This window comes from Nematostella vectensis, chromosome 1 (genome assembly GCF_932526225.1).
Source record: "Nematostella vectensis chromosome 1, jaNemVect1.1, whole genome shotgun sequence".
In the NCBI taxonomy this organism is placed as follows: domain Eukaryota; kingdom Metazoa; phylum Cnidaria; class Anthozoa; order Actiniaria; family Edwardsiidae; genus Nematostella; species Nematostella vectensis.
The window spans coordinates 13,627,229-13,642,766 of NC_064034.1; the positions used below are offsets into that span (position 1 = coordinate 13,627,229).

At 37.7% G+C, this 15,538-nt stretch overlaps 3 protein-coding genes across 4 annotated transcripts; 1 reads left to right on the plus strand and 2 right to left on the minus strand.

The window, feature by feature from the left end:
- Window positions 1-442: 442 nt before the first annotated feature.
- LOC5515840 (transmembrane protein 243) lies at window positions 443-3,411 on the minus strand. Of its 2 annotated transcripts, XM_048730838.1 has the most exons (5): window positions 3,279-3,411; window positions 2,362-2,412; window positions 1,853-1,954; window positions 1,729-1,752; window positions 807-948 (listed from the first exon to the last, which is right to left on the minus strand). In XM_048730838.1, the coding sequence occupies exons 1-5, from the start codon at window positions 3,409-3,411 to the stop codon at window positions 890-892; spliced, it is 369 nt and encodes a 122-aa protein (XP_048586795.1). In that variant the 3' UTR covers window positions 807-889. The 2 variants fall into 2 exon arrangements, with proteins under 2 accessions (XP_032241642.1, XP_048586795.1); XM_032385751.2 differs by lacking the exon at window positions 1,729-1,752 and having other exon boundaries at window positions 443-948; window positions 3,040-3,353.
- LOC5515841 (succinate--CoA ligase [GDP-forming] subunit beta, mitochondrial) lies at window positions 3,404-8,518 on the plus strand. Its single transcript, XM_001635969.3, has 11 exons — window positions 3,404-3,535; window positions 4,373-4,520; window positions 5,042-5,141; window positions 5,292-5,382; window positions 5,457-5,609; window positions 6,021-6,110; window positions 6,482-6,578; window positions 6,797-6,958; window positions 7,153-7,295; window positions 7,392-7,512; window positions 7,831-8,518. The coding sequence occupies exons 1-11, from the start codon at window positions 3,404-3,406 to the stop codon at window positions 7,941-7,943; spliced, it is 1,350 nt and encodes a 449-aa protein (XP_001636019.2). The 3' UTR covers window positions 7,944-8,518.
- A 1,094-nt stretch (window positions 8,519-9,612) lies between these two features.
- Window positions 9,613-14,275, minus strand: LOC5515842 (sodium/hydrogen exchanger 9B2). The gene is made up of 8 exons (XM_001635909.3): window positions 13,368-14,275; window positions 12,729-12,904; window positions 12,404-12,510; window positions 11,914-12,066; window positions 11,529-11,637; window positions 10,729-10,865; window positions 10,349-10,429; window positions 9,613-10,206 (listed from the first exon to the last, which is right to left on the minus strand). The coding sequence occupies exons 1-8, from the start codon at window positions 13,991-13,993 to the stop codon at window positions 10,030-10,032; spliced, it is 1,566 nt and encodes a 521-aa protein (XP_001635959.3). The 5' UTR covers window positions 13,994-14,275; the 3' UTR covers window positions 9,613-10,029.
- Window positions 14,276-15,538: the final 1,263 nt, after the last annotated feature.

Genomic DNA, 15,538 nt, shown 5'->3' on the forward strand with positions numbered 1-15,538 from the left:
GACATGGGAAGAAACCCCCCCGGGAAATGTTTCATTTGAAGCCAAATTTATTGTATTGGTGGCTGTATTAAAATTATCCCAAATTCATGTCTGCTTTGGGGGTTGTGCCTATTAAATCAACAATGTAAACCACTTGTCTTCGACTGCAAATCAAATAATATATCATATTAACCAGGCAGTATATTGTGTCGGTAAGTACATATTAGTAGAATCTTTTTTTCCATCATCTTCTCTGCTATTATTTCTTTCATTGTATCAATCCCAGAACATCTACACCTCTAGATTGAGGCTCTGCAATCAGGGTAATTATATACTGAGCCTATTTTGTTTAAGGGGGTGCTAAATTATTAGGATTTATTAGAAGCTCAACATCCCCCATCTTCTATCTGGCAGTCCATATAGAGTGGTGTAAACCTAGGGAAAACTGATAGAAATCTATTTCTTTTAGCATAATAAAGCCATTTATTTTTAGGGCACAGAAATTATTACATTATTCATTGTGGCATCTGTTTGCCTGCATTCCATCTCAAGGTACAAGCCAACCAAAAAGCTCAAGATAGTTTTGTTTAAAAAATTAGTAATCATTACAATTGCAGTCAACAAATAGGAAGAACTTGCAGAGAAACGCAGTGAACCCATCTGCCAACTCTTAGCATGAGCCAGTGCTGTGAAATGTGGGTGTTACAGACATCTTGCATAAATAATCTATTCTTATAAATCTCTGTCTCTTTAGAATACCATCTACAGAATTGCAACGTGTCCAGCCAAGGCGTTGCATGCTTGTATACTCAGCAAGGGAGTCTTTATATGAAGATCCAACTGCAGCTATAGTTTATTGTCGTAGAAAAACACATTTGCACAGACACACAATAAAACCAATGTGAAGCAATTATAATAAATGAGCTGGCGAAACTTGGGATCCAGGTCTCCCCTTCTGTACCAAAATATCTGGAAAAAATAATCTCAAGATCAGAAATTGCCGTCAAACTTATCACAATGTAGAAATTGTGATTATCACACTGTATTTGGGAGAAAAAAAACAGCCCTGCTTTCCCCTCTGGTCCATGCTAAGTGTTGAAACTATTTTTATTTTATGACAAAAAACAAAGATTCATAAGGGATCCTTTAGGATAGGAGGACAAAAGGATAGGAGGACAAAAAATGGGTTTGAGTACCCTCTCCCTTGTATTGGCTACCAAGTAAACTGTATTATTTTGTTCTTCCCTGAGCATGGCACAATTGCATTCTATTGGGAAACCAAATAGAACAGAAAGACAGAGACAAAAAATGGGCATGAAATGTTCGAATTTAAGTTCAAATTTCCGCATACAAGGAGTTTCTCTGACCAAAAGCTTAGTTCCAAATTTTAAAGAAATTTAGAAGATATGAAATTTAGATATTAGGGAGCAAAGTTGGCTTTAATTTCTGATTACAGCCTGACTTCTCCCAAAAAACAAAGATAATTTATACTTTGAACATTTGAAAATTGCACTTCAAGTCTCATATCTCAAAGACGAATCCATTAGGAAAAAACACTTTTTGATATGTTGGTTTAAATTACATAAGGAACCTATATGCAAAAAGTCAACCTTACCGAAGTTAACCAGACCTTATTTTGTGAAAACTTGGCATTTTTTTTTGCTCTGTCAAATAGAAAAACTTTTTCTCCCACAAAATAAGTCAACCTTTACCCCTTACCCTCCCTCGAAATAAGTCAATACCCCTTACCCCACGTTGTCAATGGGCCAAACCCCGTAATGGAAAAAAATGCTTGACTCACCCCTGATCTTTGTTTCTAAAACATAATTCTAAACTCCACATATTGGTAGATACACTGTTTTTATGGACTTACCAACACAAGTTCTCCTATACAGACAAAGACTATAGCAACAGAGAGGAAGACATGGTTTGGTGCAGGTGGCCATGGCTTCACTAAAGAACTTATAAATGTAAACTGTGGGAAAAAGAAGAAAAGAATTTAGTAAATCCTAAAGTCCTGAGTCCCTGTCAGTAACCTCTTTCTCAACCTTGAAAAACGCCAAGTGTTGAAAAGCACTGGCTGGTTTTTTGAGGTTGATTTGAATTTGTCACTGTCAATTTTGAATCAATTTATTTAACAAAATTACTCTGTTTTTGGGCTATATGGCAGAGTTATCCATAAATGAAATTACCCAATAATATTATTTATCATTAAACAAAAGAAAAGCAAGTGTTTCACAAGTCAGATCCAGGGCAAAGTATAGTCCATGTAAGGATTTAAATAATGTTCAACTATCTATAGTTCAACTATCTAAAGGTCAACTTCCTGTCTGAGACCCTTTTTTGTGATTGCTCCTTAGCTATGACAAAAATCACACTTACAAGCACTAATAATGATGTTGCAACACCGATAAAGTAGTTGAGGTACCGGTCCTGTAACAGAAAGAACAACACTGATCTCAGTAAAAGTAATGGAGAAAAGATAAATACAAAAAGCCCAAATAGTTGTGCTCATGAACCAGAGAATAAATACAATACACCAAAAACTGGTGTTCACTCTCCCAAATTTTTGTCTATAATAAGACTTCTTCAGGGCAGACTTATATGGATATAATTAATAAATATGGATATATTCTATTCTAAATTGTATAGTGAATAAAAAAAATTCAAAGAAACTCAGGCATAATGACTACAACCCAGAATTTTTTTCCCTTATCAGCAAAATTGCATAACGGCTTAACTGGGAAAATAAATCAAGAGATCGTGATTTATTTGTAATCACATGATTGGCACACAATTATCCCCGGTTACGTAGTACAAAAAAAACATTATTATCAAGACTCCCATCAACGTTTGATTGAATAATTCATAGAAATGTTGTTATATTCTAAGAGAAAAATGTATAACTTGTACCATTATTGCCCATGATCAACAAACGATTTCACATAGTTTTGCTGGCGGCAAGTGGACAAGTGGACACAAAAAAAAGGAGGGAAGCTTGAACTACGTAGTTTATAAATATTATCTCATGCAAGCAAGTTATTCGTTCTGAGCCCTTACTCTTGGCCTGGTCTCGCCAAATAAAGGCGCTTCCATCCCTCTCACTTCATACATTTCGTAGAATTTTTCTGGACGAAGACACTTCTAAAATGTGTAATGTTTTCCGCAATAAACAAGTTCTCGACTGCAAGACGAACCAACATCAACAACAGCCAACACCTCACATGGCTTTGCGATTTTTACCAAAAAAACCATTCATTGAATCTTTTAAAACGCTGAGTGGAATAGCAAATGGCTACCTCGGGAATACCCTTGTATGCTTTGCCTGTAGGGAGTTGTTACAATAACAATATTTCGAGATAAATATCCATGACTTACGCACAAGGGCGTCTGCAATAGCTTGTCAGTTGCAGTAATAAAGAGCATGCGCATAGTGGTGATCCGTGTGTGTTCTTTCGAATCCAAGATGGCGGCTTTGACGCGTGTCCTGGGCCTTCCATCAATTTGCCGTTCCTGCACCGGGATTTTGCGCCCCCCTTCGCTGCGATTAAAACAAGTAGGTTTAACACTCGAACTTTTTTGTCACATTTTCATTGTCACAAGTTTCTACGCGAAATATAACCCGAATGGAAATCCAACGTTAAAAGTTTCATTTTTCATGCTCAAAAAAGTTTAAGCACAGGCCTCCCGCCCGCGTTAGTGAAGGATTTCTACGAATAAAAAAAGGACATACGAATTTACCCTAATAAACATCTATGAGTTATATCTTCATGCTCTAATTCGTGAAATAAACTTAGTTGGGATGTAAATGTATTCGCCTGTGGTTTTTTTTCCCAAGAAGCTCAATTTTTACGAGTTTAGAGCGATATAATAAGTAAGCTTAACTTATTTTGTCTTGGATTTTGAATCGATACTTGGTACTTATGTTAATGAGACAAGGCTGGCAACTTAATTCTGACTACCTCTAATTCTGCTGGATTTTAATCAGTACCAAAACACTGACACAGGTACAGGATGGAAGTGGGATGGAACTATCCGCAAATTGATTTTTTAAGCAATCCATTTAGAAAACCTGCAAGAAATTATTTTTGAACGTCAATTTTAGGTTTCTGTCGATGATCTGGACATAGCAGTTGGTCAAATGGCATCCTTCGAATGTTATTTGCATAGAAAGCATAGACCCACACCACCCTAGACCTCTCTTGTCCTTCTCCATTCCTCTTCCATATCGACAGGTTGCAAACGTTGACAGTCCGCATGTACTTTCCTTAGCTCTATAAGTTACTTTTAACACAAAAGATCACCATTTAGAAGTTAGTGTGGAAACTGTGAGAAAGACAAGTTTCTTTATTGGGTGCTGGATTGGTTCTAAGAGCACGTTCTGCTGTTGCAGGCAGCTGTAGCCAGCATAACCCCTGTCAGATGGCTAAATTTGCAGGAATACCAGAGCAAGAAGCTTATGCAGGATAATGGACTGAATGTACAGAGATTTATTGTTGCAGAGAGCCCAGAGGAATCAGTTCGCCTCTCAAAGAAACTCAGTAAGCATGGAATAAACATATGGACAGTGGGCAACGATGATCAATTTAACATTGATCCTTCAAATATATTATTTTTCTTAGATCTATTAAAAATGATATTATACCATTTTAAGGCTTGGAACAATTGGAAAATCTTCCCTTGCGCATTTGTATGCCACACATTTAATATTTCAGGGCAAGACAGATTGCTTTTTGGTGGGTTGATTTGTCATCTTAACAATATATGATCTAGACATTTTGAAGGATGGTTCAACTTTTGAAAACTGCAACAGTCCTCTAAGCCCTCAGTTGTCTGTTCCTAAGCATGCAGTCATCATTCTGCTTTAAAAGGGTGGTTTTGTTAAAGCAGTAAACCCAGGAAAACCATCCCTGGACCTGCCACTGCTCAAAAAGCTCAGAAGAGGACATCCTTCCTTTTTTTTGGTGACGCAGCATTATTTTTTATTGTTATTAGGAAATGTAACCTCCATAAACCAGAACCAGGCAGTGCTCTGATATTTAGTTGTTTGTGTCCTGTATAGATGCTGCAGAATATGTAATAAAAGCCCAGATCCTAGCAGGAGGTAGAGGAAAAGGTACCTTTGACAGTGGCCTTAATGGAGGTGTCCACCTTACCAAACTGTAAGTAATGATTGATAGCCTTGAATGATAAAATGCTTGATAAAGGACTAGTGCATTAGAGCAGTGCATTTTGGATGGCCTCATATTGTTATTAAAACTGCAAGGTGTAGAGTAGTGGAGGAATCCACTTCCTTATCTTCCCTTTTACAGGGCAGATGAAGTTGGGTATTTCACAGCAAAGATGTTTGGCTACAGACTAAAAACAAAACAGACACCCCCAGAAGGAGTCATGGTTAACAAGGTAAAAAAGCCTTAGATAGCCTTTGATAGTCTCAAAATGTCTGGTTGCTTGACATGTTTATTTATCACAACCAGGTAATGGTAGCAGAGGCTTATGATATTGAGAGAGAGACCTACCTGGCTATTCTCATGGACAGAGAATTCATGGGACCTGTGATTGTTGCAAGCCCTAAAGGTGGTATGGACATAGAAGAGGTTGCCAAGACAACACCAGAGTACATATACAAGGTAGTGATTTGGCAGCTTTTGCATGTTCTGATGCTTGGTGACATGACAGGCAAACATGACTTTGTGTTTCCAATAAGCTCATTTAACATCAAGTATATCAAACAAAATATCAATTTTTTTTTAATTGAAATCTGAGCTTTTCGTCCCTGAGCTCATACCTAGTGATGATCCTAAAAAGCCAAAATCTGTGCATTTCAGCCTCACATTATTTGTGTTTTGAAAAGGGAAGATCAGTCCAGAATACAAGGAACTGATGGCCATTGTAAGAAATTGTATCTTCTTTCTATATCTCTTAGAAGTGTGCATGGCATGCTTGGTTAGTTTGGATACAAAACTGTCACAATTTCCTGTGTTTGTTTATTTTTTTTTTCTGGGAAAGCATGGTGTTAACTTGTTGAATTTTTTTTTCAGGTTCCAGTGGATATAACTAAAGGCCTTCAGGATAAAGATGCAAGTTGGCTTGCAGAAAAACTTGAATTCAAGGGAGAACTGCACAAGCAGGTGAATGTTTTGTGTAGTGTTCTAATATAAGCTCCTCCCTATTGTAGAAACCCTTTTCCAAACACATTTGATATTGTTACTGTATTCCAGTATCCCTATTTTTCCTGATTTCTGTTCTTTTTAACATGCTAAAATAGCAGACTATCTTTCATTTTGTTTTGATATCTTGTGTTAATTGTTTCAGTGACTAATGTAAGAAATTTCAGAAATACTAAATCACTTTTGGAGAATCCTTTAGTGTAAGAGAGGACCTGCCATCTCTTATTAGCTTCACTTCCTATCTTAAAAAAACAAACAGCTTCCCAACAAGTTTATGGTATCTGAGGCTGTAGGATAGGAGCCAACTCAAGCTTATTATGTTTTCTTTATAGGCCACAGAGCAGATCAAGCGACTGTATGATGTCTTCCTCAAAGTTGATGCTACCCAAGTTGAGATCAATCCTTTTGGAGAAACACCTGATGGCAAAGGCAAGTTATTTCGATCTTGGAAAGCATAGCCCTTTCAAGACAGCTTTAACAGAAGTGTTTCGAAAAATCTGCTTTCTTTACATTGGTGTACATTACCCTGCCCTATAAGCACCCCCTTAATCCAGAAACTATTCCTAAACATCCCCTCAAAGACCAGACCCATCATGCAGTTAGTACATTTTAAATTGTTTAATAACTCTTACTTGGTTTCTTTTCAGTTGTATGCTTTGATGCCAAATTCAACTTTGATGACAACGCTAAGTACAGACAGAAAGCCATCTTTGATCTAGACGATAAGAGTGAAAGTGATCCACGTGAAGTGGAGGCTGCTGAATTTGATCTCAGCTATATTGCCATGGATGGGAACATCGCTTGCCTTGGTGAGATACATATTCAGTTTTGCTTCCTCTGGTCTTTTTCTACAGCAGTATTTATCTAAGGACCAACAATATTATTAGACAAGAGATATTTTACTTATGTTTTTGAGTTGTTATACAAGTTGCAGCTCGACTACTTTTGATATCAGAAGGCAGGAATTTTGAGGTAATTCAAGAACTTTATTGATTTTTTTTAGTAAATGGGGCTGGTCTGGCTATGGCGACAATGGACATAATCAAACTGCATGGTGGAGAGCCATCCAATTTCCTTGATCTTGGTGGAGGAATAAAAGAGGAGGGCGTTTTGCATGCCCTGAAGATTGTCAGCAAAGATCCTAGGGTATGGATCGTCAATCTTTTTTTACCCTTTGCTGTGTGTTTTCAGGAACTATGTCTTTTTTGCATTTGTCATAAGGTTTGGCTCACTCTTTTTCAGGTTAAAGTCATTCTTGTGAATATTTTTGGTGGCATTGTTGACTGCTCTGTTGTTGCCAGTGGAATTACAAAAGCTTATGAAAAATTGAAACTGGATGTACCTATCGTAGTTAGACTTGAAGGTAATCAAGAAACTTTTTTTAAGCACATATATTAGTACTTCTTGGTGTTACTACTTTGGCAGAGGTTTTGTTCTGTATTGCACAGTATTTTATTTCTTTTTGCCAATGAATTTTTTGCTATTTTTGCTATATTGCATAAAAGTAGTATTATTTTGATTGATCAGAAATTAATAATTGGATTCCATTTAATAACATGTTTTTAGTTAAAAGCCTGTTTACATATTTTTTGTATAGCAATTTTGCAAGGATGTAAGTTGACCAAGAAATCACAGAAATTTGTAGCTGGCAGTAATTTACTCTATTTCCCCTTTATCACAGGTAACAATGTGGATAAGGCCCAGCACATACTAGAAGAGAGTGGAATGCCTCTTATTGCAGCTGATGACATGGATGATGCAGCCATCAAGGCTGTTGTTAGCTTGGGAGACTAGTATGTTGTCTAGAACAAGAAAAAAACCCTGTAAAATAAATAAAGGGACAGGTTTTTAGAACTTTGATTGTTGGTGTATTTGCTTTTTTACATTCACGTTTTATTCCAGTTTTTGCTTGTTACTTTCCCACTCTAGCCTTTCTGGTTAATTATTTTAAGGCTTTTGGTTTACTCAACATTTTCAACCTTACTGCATCATCAAGTTTTGAATGATCCGTTCCTAGAATGTTGTTAATACAAACATTACAAAAAATATAGACAATAATATCAGAAAATTCTTATAATAATAGGTAGAGTAGCTCCCTCATAATTTCTGTGAAATCCGCAATTAGAATATTTTATTACTGGTTAATATCATTAGAGTTTTTTTTTTTTTTAAACCTGTGAAATACTATTTAGTTTATTTACAACTAATACACTGCAATGTCTTTGTTTTTTGTTTTGTTCTGGCTTGACTATTACACATTAACAATTACATTTTGTTGCACGGGATTTTGAAAACAACTCTAAATGTATTTTTTTACAAAGCTTATCTTAAAGGTGGTGAAATAGTGAATAAAAATGACTAATCTCGAACCTTCTCTGGGTTTTTATTGTACTGATACAAGGGCAAGAGGAACAGAGTTCTAAATCCCCTCTAACGTGCTTCGGCTAAGGCGTTAGGGACTGCTCGCCCGCGACAGGGTGGTACTTCAGATTAGCAACATACCTTGACATGGTTTTTTAACCACACAGAGCGCATAAGAGGAAATTTTTTTTATCAGTGTGATTGTTTTCGGTTCCGCTTGCCCACTGGGCCCTAGAAGATGAAAAGTCGATTGAAAGGGATGATAGGAGCGTAGTAGTATAGTAGGGACCAAACTACTTATTGTTATTGTGGCGAGATTCACAATGAGGTGACGTCATTTTTTTTTTTCACTAATAGTTATCTTTTCTGTAAAGTACGATTCTGCGTCCAAACTTGCGCCAAATCAGTTTCAAAGAAGTAATTTAAAGTTTGAGGTGATTCTTTTTATCTATTGCACAAACTCAATCAGTACATCATACTCTCTTGAAAAACTCTATATTGAGTCACATTTATAGGGAAATATCAATAAGGAAATATCAATAAGGAATGGATTATGGATTTTCATACAAAACGATGTACCTCTTATTACTTTTCAGGCGTCATCCCTTCGTCTTCTTTCACAGTAACGCTGCACTGAACTAGATTCCTTACTAGAGTAAGCACGGCTCAACCTTTTCTATTTGTATTTATTTTAGAAATCCTTCTATTTGAATTTTTTTTATAACGCTATCAGACCAGACTACCATATGACTACTTATGACCTTACAGCAATAACGTAGCTACTTGAACGACATTTATTAGACCATGGCAAATTCTCGGCTTCGAGGGTTATCAGGAACTACCAAATACTCCAAATGTGGGTCGGCTTTGAGCTGCCATCCCGTTCCTGCTGATGTCTGGATTAGGATCTGTTTCTTATTTTTTTAATCTGATATATTTGGATATGGCCTGTGAGAAGAGCGATTTTTGCCTGTGTTGTCGAGGCGCCCGAAGAGCAGATGGGGTTGAAGGTAGGGGAGGAAGCTAATTGGAACTCACCCTTAGCGGTCTGCAATGTGCTTATAATATATATGCTTTCCAATACAAAGACAAGAATGCTGACTTATGGGCTAAGGTCAAAATATTTTATTTTAGCTCAAATATAATGATCAAATATAATATCGTTTATCTTTCAGAAGAATAATAATTTCCTATATTTGTATGTACTAGCTTAGGCCTCTTCATCACTGATGGCACATAAGGCCTATATTTGTATAATTTATATAAATTTCATTGGAAACTATTTTTAAGAAGTCATGTTATGTTTCTATAAGTATACCTATATATTATCAGCCGTTGCTATGCCTTTGTGGGCTCACAGAAACAGTTGGAGATCCAGTCTAACCAGTGACCAGTTGTTATGTTTACTAATATTTACTTTATTCCATTTCCAGCCCATGAAACTATATTTACTATTTTTTAACATGCTTTTCTTTTCTATTTCTGTTTAGGCTTCACATCAATCTATCTTTAATGCAACCTATAGATTAGTTTCCAAGGTGCTATCAACTTGATTTTGCCTCTCTACCATCAGAGGCCATATTTGGACCTCATCTCTGGGTGGCATACGGGTTAACAACCTTGGACCAGCAAGTGTTATTCCAACAGCACCAATTGGAGAAGTGATAATAATAGCTAAAACGGCCATGGTCAGAATCTGTTATAAACAAAAATGAGAACATTCATTGTACATTGAACATTGTAAACAAGCCAATGCTTGTTGCGAAAGCCCTACACCTGTGGACAGTCAACAGGTGGAATATGAACAGTGGAATTTAGATAAGAAACATTTATAATACCTGAATACCAAATTCCTCATGATATTGTCCAGTGAACCCAGTAAGTCTAGCTGTGTCCAGAGAAATCGACCCAATAGCTGCCTGCATACGACGAACAACAGAAATAAGCTCTGGGATAGATGGGAAGCAGGAGAGTAATAGGCAATGAAATTATAGGTGGGGCAAGATACAATGACATACATACACAGACTGGGGGGCACAGACAAGCCTCTACTGGTTATTTCCTTATTATTTTAGAAAAAAAAATGAAAAAGGACATTTAAACAGGATTGTTTTTAGATCGTGCATAAGCTGTTGAATTTGTTTAAGTTATTTTTTGGGGAAAAAATCAAAACAGAGATAAATCTCTTTCTTGCCTAGGAGTATCAAGAACATCACACCTGCACTGTAGCTTTAGGAAGCCAAGCAATTGCGATAAACATCTTCTCTTTTCTGTTGAGGTTATTCTGAGTGACAGTCAGGTATGTGATAAGTGTCCGTACCACTAGACTTGATGCAAGTACACCAATCCCTATTCCTGGCAAATCCAGATAAAAAAATACTGTTAACCATGGATAAAAGTTAATCATGTTTACATATGTTTATAATAATATTTATACTTTTAATTTTTAACACATATTTTATAAGAGATGTGCAAAATTTAACACTTCCTTTTTTGGGTGAGGGGGGGGGGACATTGTAAAGAAGTAACAGCAGAACACCACTTAAATAAAAATTCTTAACAAAGTTAGTTGATACTGCACTAAAAGTAACAGAAGCACAAGAATTTCCAGTATTTAGGATAAGCTGTTGATTGATGAATGCCCTGTAAAGGCTTTGCATGTTTAAAGAAAATCAACTCATTGTCACTACTCCACTCAAGCCAGTCAAATTCTTTAAGCCAGCATCTTAAAGTTGTAAGCAATTTTTGCTTATTATCAACTATGCTGTAGCGTTTTTCGGGCAAACAATGTGCTGGTTAGCTACTTCAACAGGAGCTAATGTTGAATGTTACAAATAGCTTCTTTAGCAACTTTTCACAATTTCCAGGCTTGCAAACAAATTAAAGTTCAAAACAGGGACACCCTTCAAAATTGGAAGAAAAAAAACTTCTGTCAAGTCACAAAGGCAACCATTTGGTTGTTAACTTGGAGCCATTGTGATGTTTTAAGACATACATGTTTTCCAGATTTCCCATTACCGACTAATCTTTTATCCAGATAATCTATGCTGACTTCTGCTCCAACTAGACCAAATAATAGTGGCTCAAAAAACATCCACAACAGAGCTGTTGCCTGAGCAATAGGTGCCTGAAACCAAAGAGAGATAATAAATAACCGTAAAATGCACTCTAATGCAGTCAATCTTTCTAACAGAGACCAAGGGAAAGAAGTAAATATTGGGGAAGGGCATGGACGCATGAAGAATAGGCTTCCCCACTCTTCATCCCTATTCTCTATGCAGCCGTTCTCTTCACTCAGTACCTATTATCTTTGAAACCACAATAGAAAAAAAAAGAAATAACAAAATAAACGCTTGCTCGAAGGCTAGCCGTGTCCCAAAATTAACCTACTTGCAATACCTACCTTTCCTTGTTTGCCCCATCCATAGGCAGCAAGAGTGGACATGATAAGTGCAGCTAGTGCTCCAGCACCTGCAAACTGAGCTGCTTTGCTGCCAAATACAGCAAGCATGGAACCACCAAGTAATATGAGAAACCTGCTCCTAGACACTCCCTCCTGAAACAAACAAAAGCATTAACCTCCAATAACCCCTGACCTCTAATGTATATTCTGTCTATGGCAGCACAATAATTATACTACATTCCCACATTCACTAAGCATGTGTTTGGTTAACAATCCTAAATGGCCAAAGGGAGCAGCGACAATGACAAACTACAATAGTCTCGGTACATATGCTTTTTTACTAACCCAATGCATCATGTGATGACCCACAGATGACCAACCTAAGCTACAGCCTGACATGTAGTGCATAAAACATGACAGCACACCCCAACCCTATGTAAAACAAAAACAAGAAAGAAGCCAATGGGATATTTTTTTGGCAGATACAAACCTCAGTTTTATTTGGAAACCACCAGCAAAGGAATCCCATGAAAACTCCAAAAGCCAAGCCAATAAGAACCTCTATTGGCGCACGGAATATATTGAATACTAGATTACCTGAGAAAAAATTATACACTTCTGTAAATTATTCAGGCATTGGATACTCGAGGGGCAGCATGTAGACAGAAGTGGGCGCAGTGGGCATGTACCTCTTTGGTCATCAAAAACAATATAAATCTACAAATAGCTAACTTTTATGATGTTTGCATATGATGCCTATGACTGTCTTCTTGGTCAGCTTTTACATTGCACTTACTACGACAGCTATTGCATACCAGAGTGGAAGCTAAGACCAATGCAGACGCCAAACCCACTGATGCACAAGACATTGTCAAATGATGCTGCTGCCATTACCAATGTAGGAATGCCTTTGTTTGTGCCATAGAACTTTTCCTGGAACTCCAGTAGAGCAGGGATTACAACAGCTAGAGATACTGCTGCCTGGACAAAGCTGGAACACCACAAAAACAAATGGTAATTGTTCAATCTCGTTTAATAAATCCTTCCCCCTTTCCTGAAACCCCTGCTTCAGTCCCCATTTTTGGATCTACTGGATAAACCCCTGTAGTTGATGCTTATAGGGAAGTGGGTGGGGAGGTTGAATAGGTTTTCAGATTGGTGGATCTGGTCCTAAAATGGCATGCCAATCATAGATTTACAGAAAAATAAAGAAATGTTGGATTCTTAAAAACATACCAGATCACAGATCTACTGGAATTTTAATGCGTGCCAGATTTTGTATTTGAACTGCAGATTTTGCTGATCCTTTTGTTCAAAAATTTTCTTATTATCAATTGTTTTTGTCAATTGTGCATTGCAAAATTTATACAGACTGGCATATTTCTGAGAGAAAAAAATTGAGGATCAGTGGATTCAGAGACCCCTATTCACCCCTCTCCCCCTGTTTACCTTACCCAAGCTGAAAAGCCCACTGCCACTTCATGCCAAGAATATAGGAGGCCATCACTGCAGCTGTAACTACCTCAAATGTGCATGGTATAAATGCAAGTCTCATAACTGTAAATTTACATTTTTGCAACACATCAGTATTCAAACCAAGACCAGACCTGACAAGAATCACCGCTAGTGCAATACTTCTAAGTGTAGAAGACCACTTCTTGTCTATATGCTTAGCGAAATCAATGTACGGCACATTTCGCAGTACTAAGCCAGCCACCAACATTCCAAGAAGGGGTGGTAGCTGCAAATATGGGACCAGTTTGACCAGCATCCCAAAAAAGGATGCACATATAATGACCACAAAAATAGCAAATATGTTCCCACCAGGTAGGAGATCTTGGCCAATAACAGACCACAGGACGGACCACGCGATTGTGACAAGAACTAGCCATGTGCACGTTCGCGCAAGGTATTTCGAGGGCGGGACAGTGCACCCGAATGCACGCAACTGGGTCGAGGTTTGCGGTTTCTCAATGAACTTCACGTCATTCAATTGCTTCGGTGTATTTTGTGCATCGTCTGTCAGCTGAATAACTACACTACCAGTTTCGTCGTGACCACTGTATCGAGAATCACCCATGTTTATAGAAATAGGCACTTTTTATAGTAGGGGTATTATAATGATTTGTTGGTAATTCTTTCTTGTTCTTTTTATCAATTGACGCCGCATTTATCACACAGATGTTCGAATCACCAAGTATCATAAAAACCCACATTGACACCATGGTCCGTTATACTTCCTTTCAGTGTGGGCACCATTGTTTAACGTGAATACATGAGAAAGACGGCCAACAATAACATATTTTCGTTTTCGAGTTCTTCGCCGCCGCCGGTTTTTGAAGTAACCAGGCCTCGATTGTTTGGGGTCCCTGTGGAATATTTCTAATAGGACGTGAGCGCAAACGGAAGCGCAAGACAAGTGTGGATCGCTCAAACATAAGCGCAAGCGCAAAAAAAAATTCGCTGTTGCGTTCTCTTGCGCTTTCGTCCAAGTGAGAACCAACCTTGACAGGCCGGTACCCAGGATTGCTTGGGTAGGGGGGGGGGGGGGGGGGGTGCGGAATCCGAAAAAGTGGACCTAATTTTACCGGGGGAGGGGGGAACTTCTCTGATAAAAATCTGACCACCCCCGAAAGAACAGAGGGATTTTTTTATGACTTTGCACTATCTCCACGGGACGCTTATTGTCGGATTTGGCTACAAGCCAGAGTGATCTAGCTTGTGCTTTATAGTTTGTTCTTTAAATAGGACGTCTATTATCAACCGAAAGTGAACCCTGCACCCCCCTGGGTACGGGCCTGCTTGAGTAGCTAATGGACTCCCCCTCCTGCTAATCGTTTTTTATACAAAACATGACATGTTCAGCGCAGAGACGTGACCACGCAACTCGAATTTCTAAATACAAAAATAGTGTAACTTACTGTATGTACAAAGCATATCTACTAAAAAAACATATAACTAACTAAACAAATAACGTTCCGGTTTGAATGGCAAATGGAAGTTCTACTAACAATTAGCCCTCGTCATATTTCTACAAGAATACATAAAAATGTTGATTGAACATGCGTCTAGTTTATTTATTATCTCCATTCTTAAAAATAATTAATAGGATAAGCAGGTCAGTCTTATACCGCATTGGTTTAATTAAACTGGTTTAAATCTCCCAATAGTGGACAGAACCAAGAACAAAACTGAATAGACTGTGCTGTACATGTTACTAAGTGATCATTTAGCTAGAAGAATTCAACACATTGAGAAACTTGGCAAGTTGTAAGGCAAAGAAAAACCTGTTTAACTAAACATGGTTTTGGTGTGAATGCAGCATAATAGATCTGTCATGTTCTATTTGCCATTTGCACTGACAATGTTTTATGGAGTGGTACAAGAAATACGTCGCCTAATTTGGTATTTTATCTAGTCCCTACCCTCAAGGGTGGACCTTTTGGTCCCGGGGGGTGCAAATGCACCCTGTGTGCTATGTGTGCATCTTTTTTTCTTAGTCCTACACACCTCTGATTATAATAAACCCGATTGCGGTATTAAAAAAAAAACTCATCGGCGCGCGAGCGACCCCCTAAAGACCCGTGATATAAATAGCAAAAAGTTGCTTTTAGATCAATGAGAC

Excerpts from the sequence above, each read along its gene's own strand:
- LOC5515841 (XM_001635969.3), top strand. The coding sequence starts at position 3,404 with ATGCGCATAGTGGTGATCCGTGTGTGTTCTTTCGAATCCAAGATGGCG. Across the intron at positions 5,383-5,456 it reads AAGGAGTCATGGTTAACAAG|GTAATGGTAGCAGAGGCTTA; the intron begins GTAAAAAAGCCT and ends TATCACAACCAG. Across the intron at positions 7,513-7,830 it reads TATCGTAGTTAGACTTGAAG|GTAACAATGTGGATAAGGCC; the intron begins GTAATCAAGAAA and ends CCTTTATCACAG.
- LOC5515840 (XM_048730838.1), bottom strand. The coding sequence starts at position 3,411 with ATGCGCATGCTCTTTATTACTGCAACTGACAAGCTATTGCAGACGCCC. Across the intron at positions 2,413-3,278 it reads CATACAAGGGTATTCCCGAG|GACCGGTACCTCAACTACTT; the intron begins GTAGCCATTTGC and ends TTTCTGTTACAG. Across the intron at positions 1,753-1,852 it reads GTATAGGAGAACTTGTGTTG|GGTTTGGCCCATTGACAACG; the intron begins GTAAGTCCATAA and ends TTTCCATTACGG.
- LOC5515842 (XM_001635909.3), bottom strand. The coding sequence starts at position 13,993 with ATGGGTGATTCTCGATACAGTGGTCACGACGAAACTGGTAGTGTAGTT. Across the intron at positions 12,067-12,403 it reads GGTTTCCAAATAAAACTGAG|GAGGGAGTGTCTAGGAGCAG; the intron begins GTTTGTATCTGC and ends TGTTTGTTTCAG. Across the intron at positions 10,866-11,528 it reads TCTGGATAAAAGATTAGTCG|GAATAGGGATTGGTGTACTT; the intron begins GTAATGGGAAAT and ends TGGATTTGCCAG.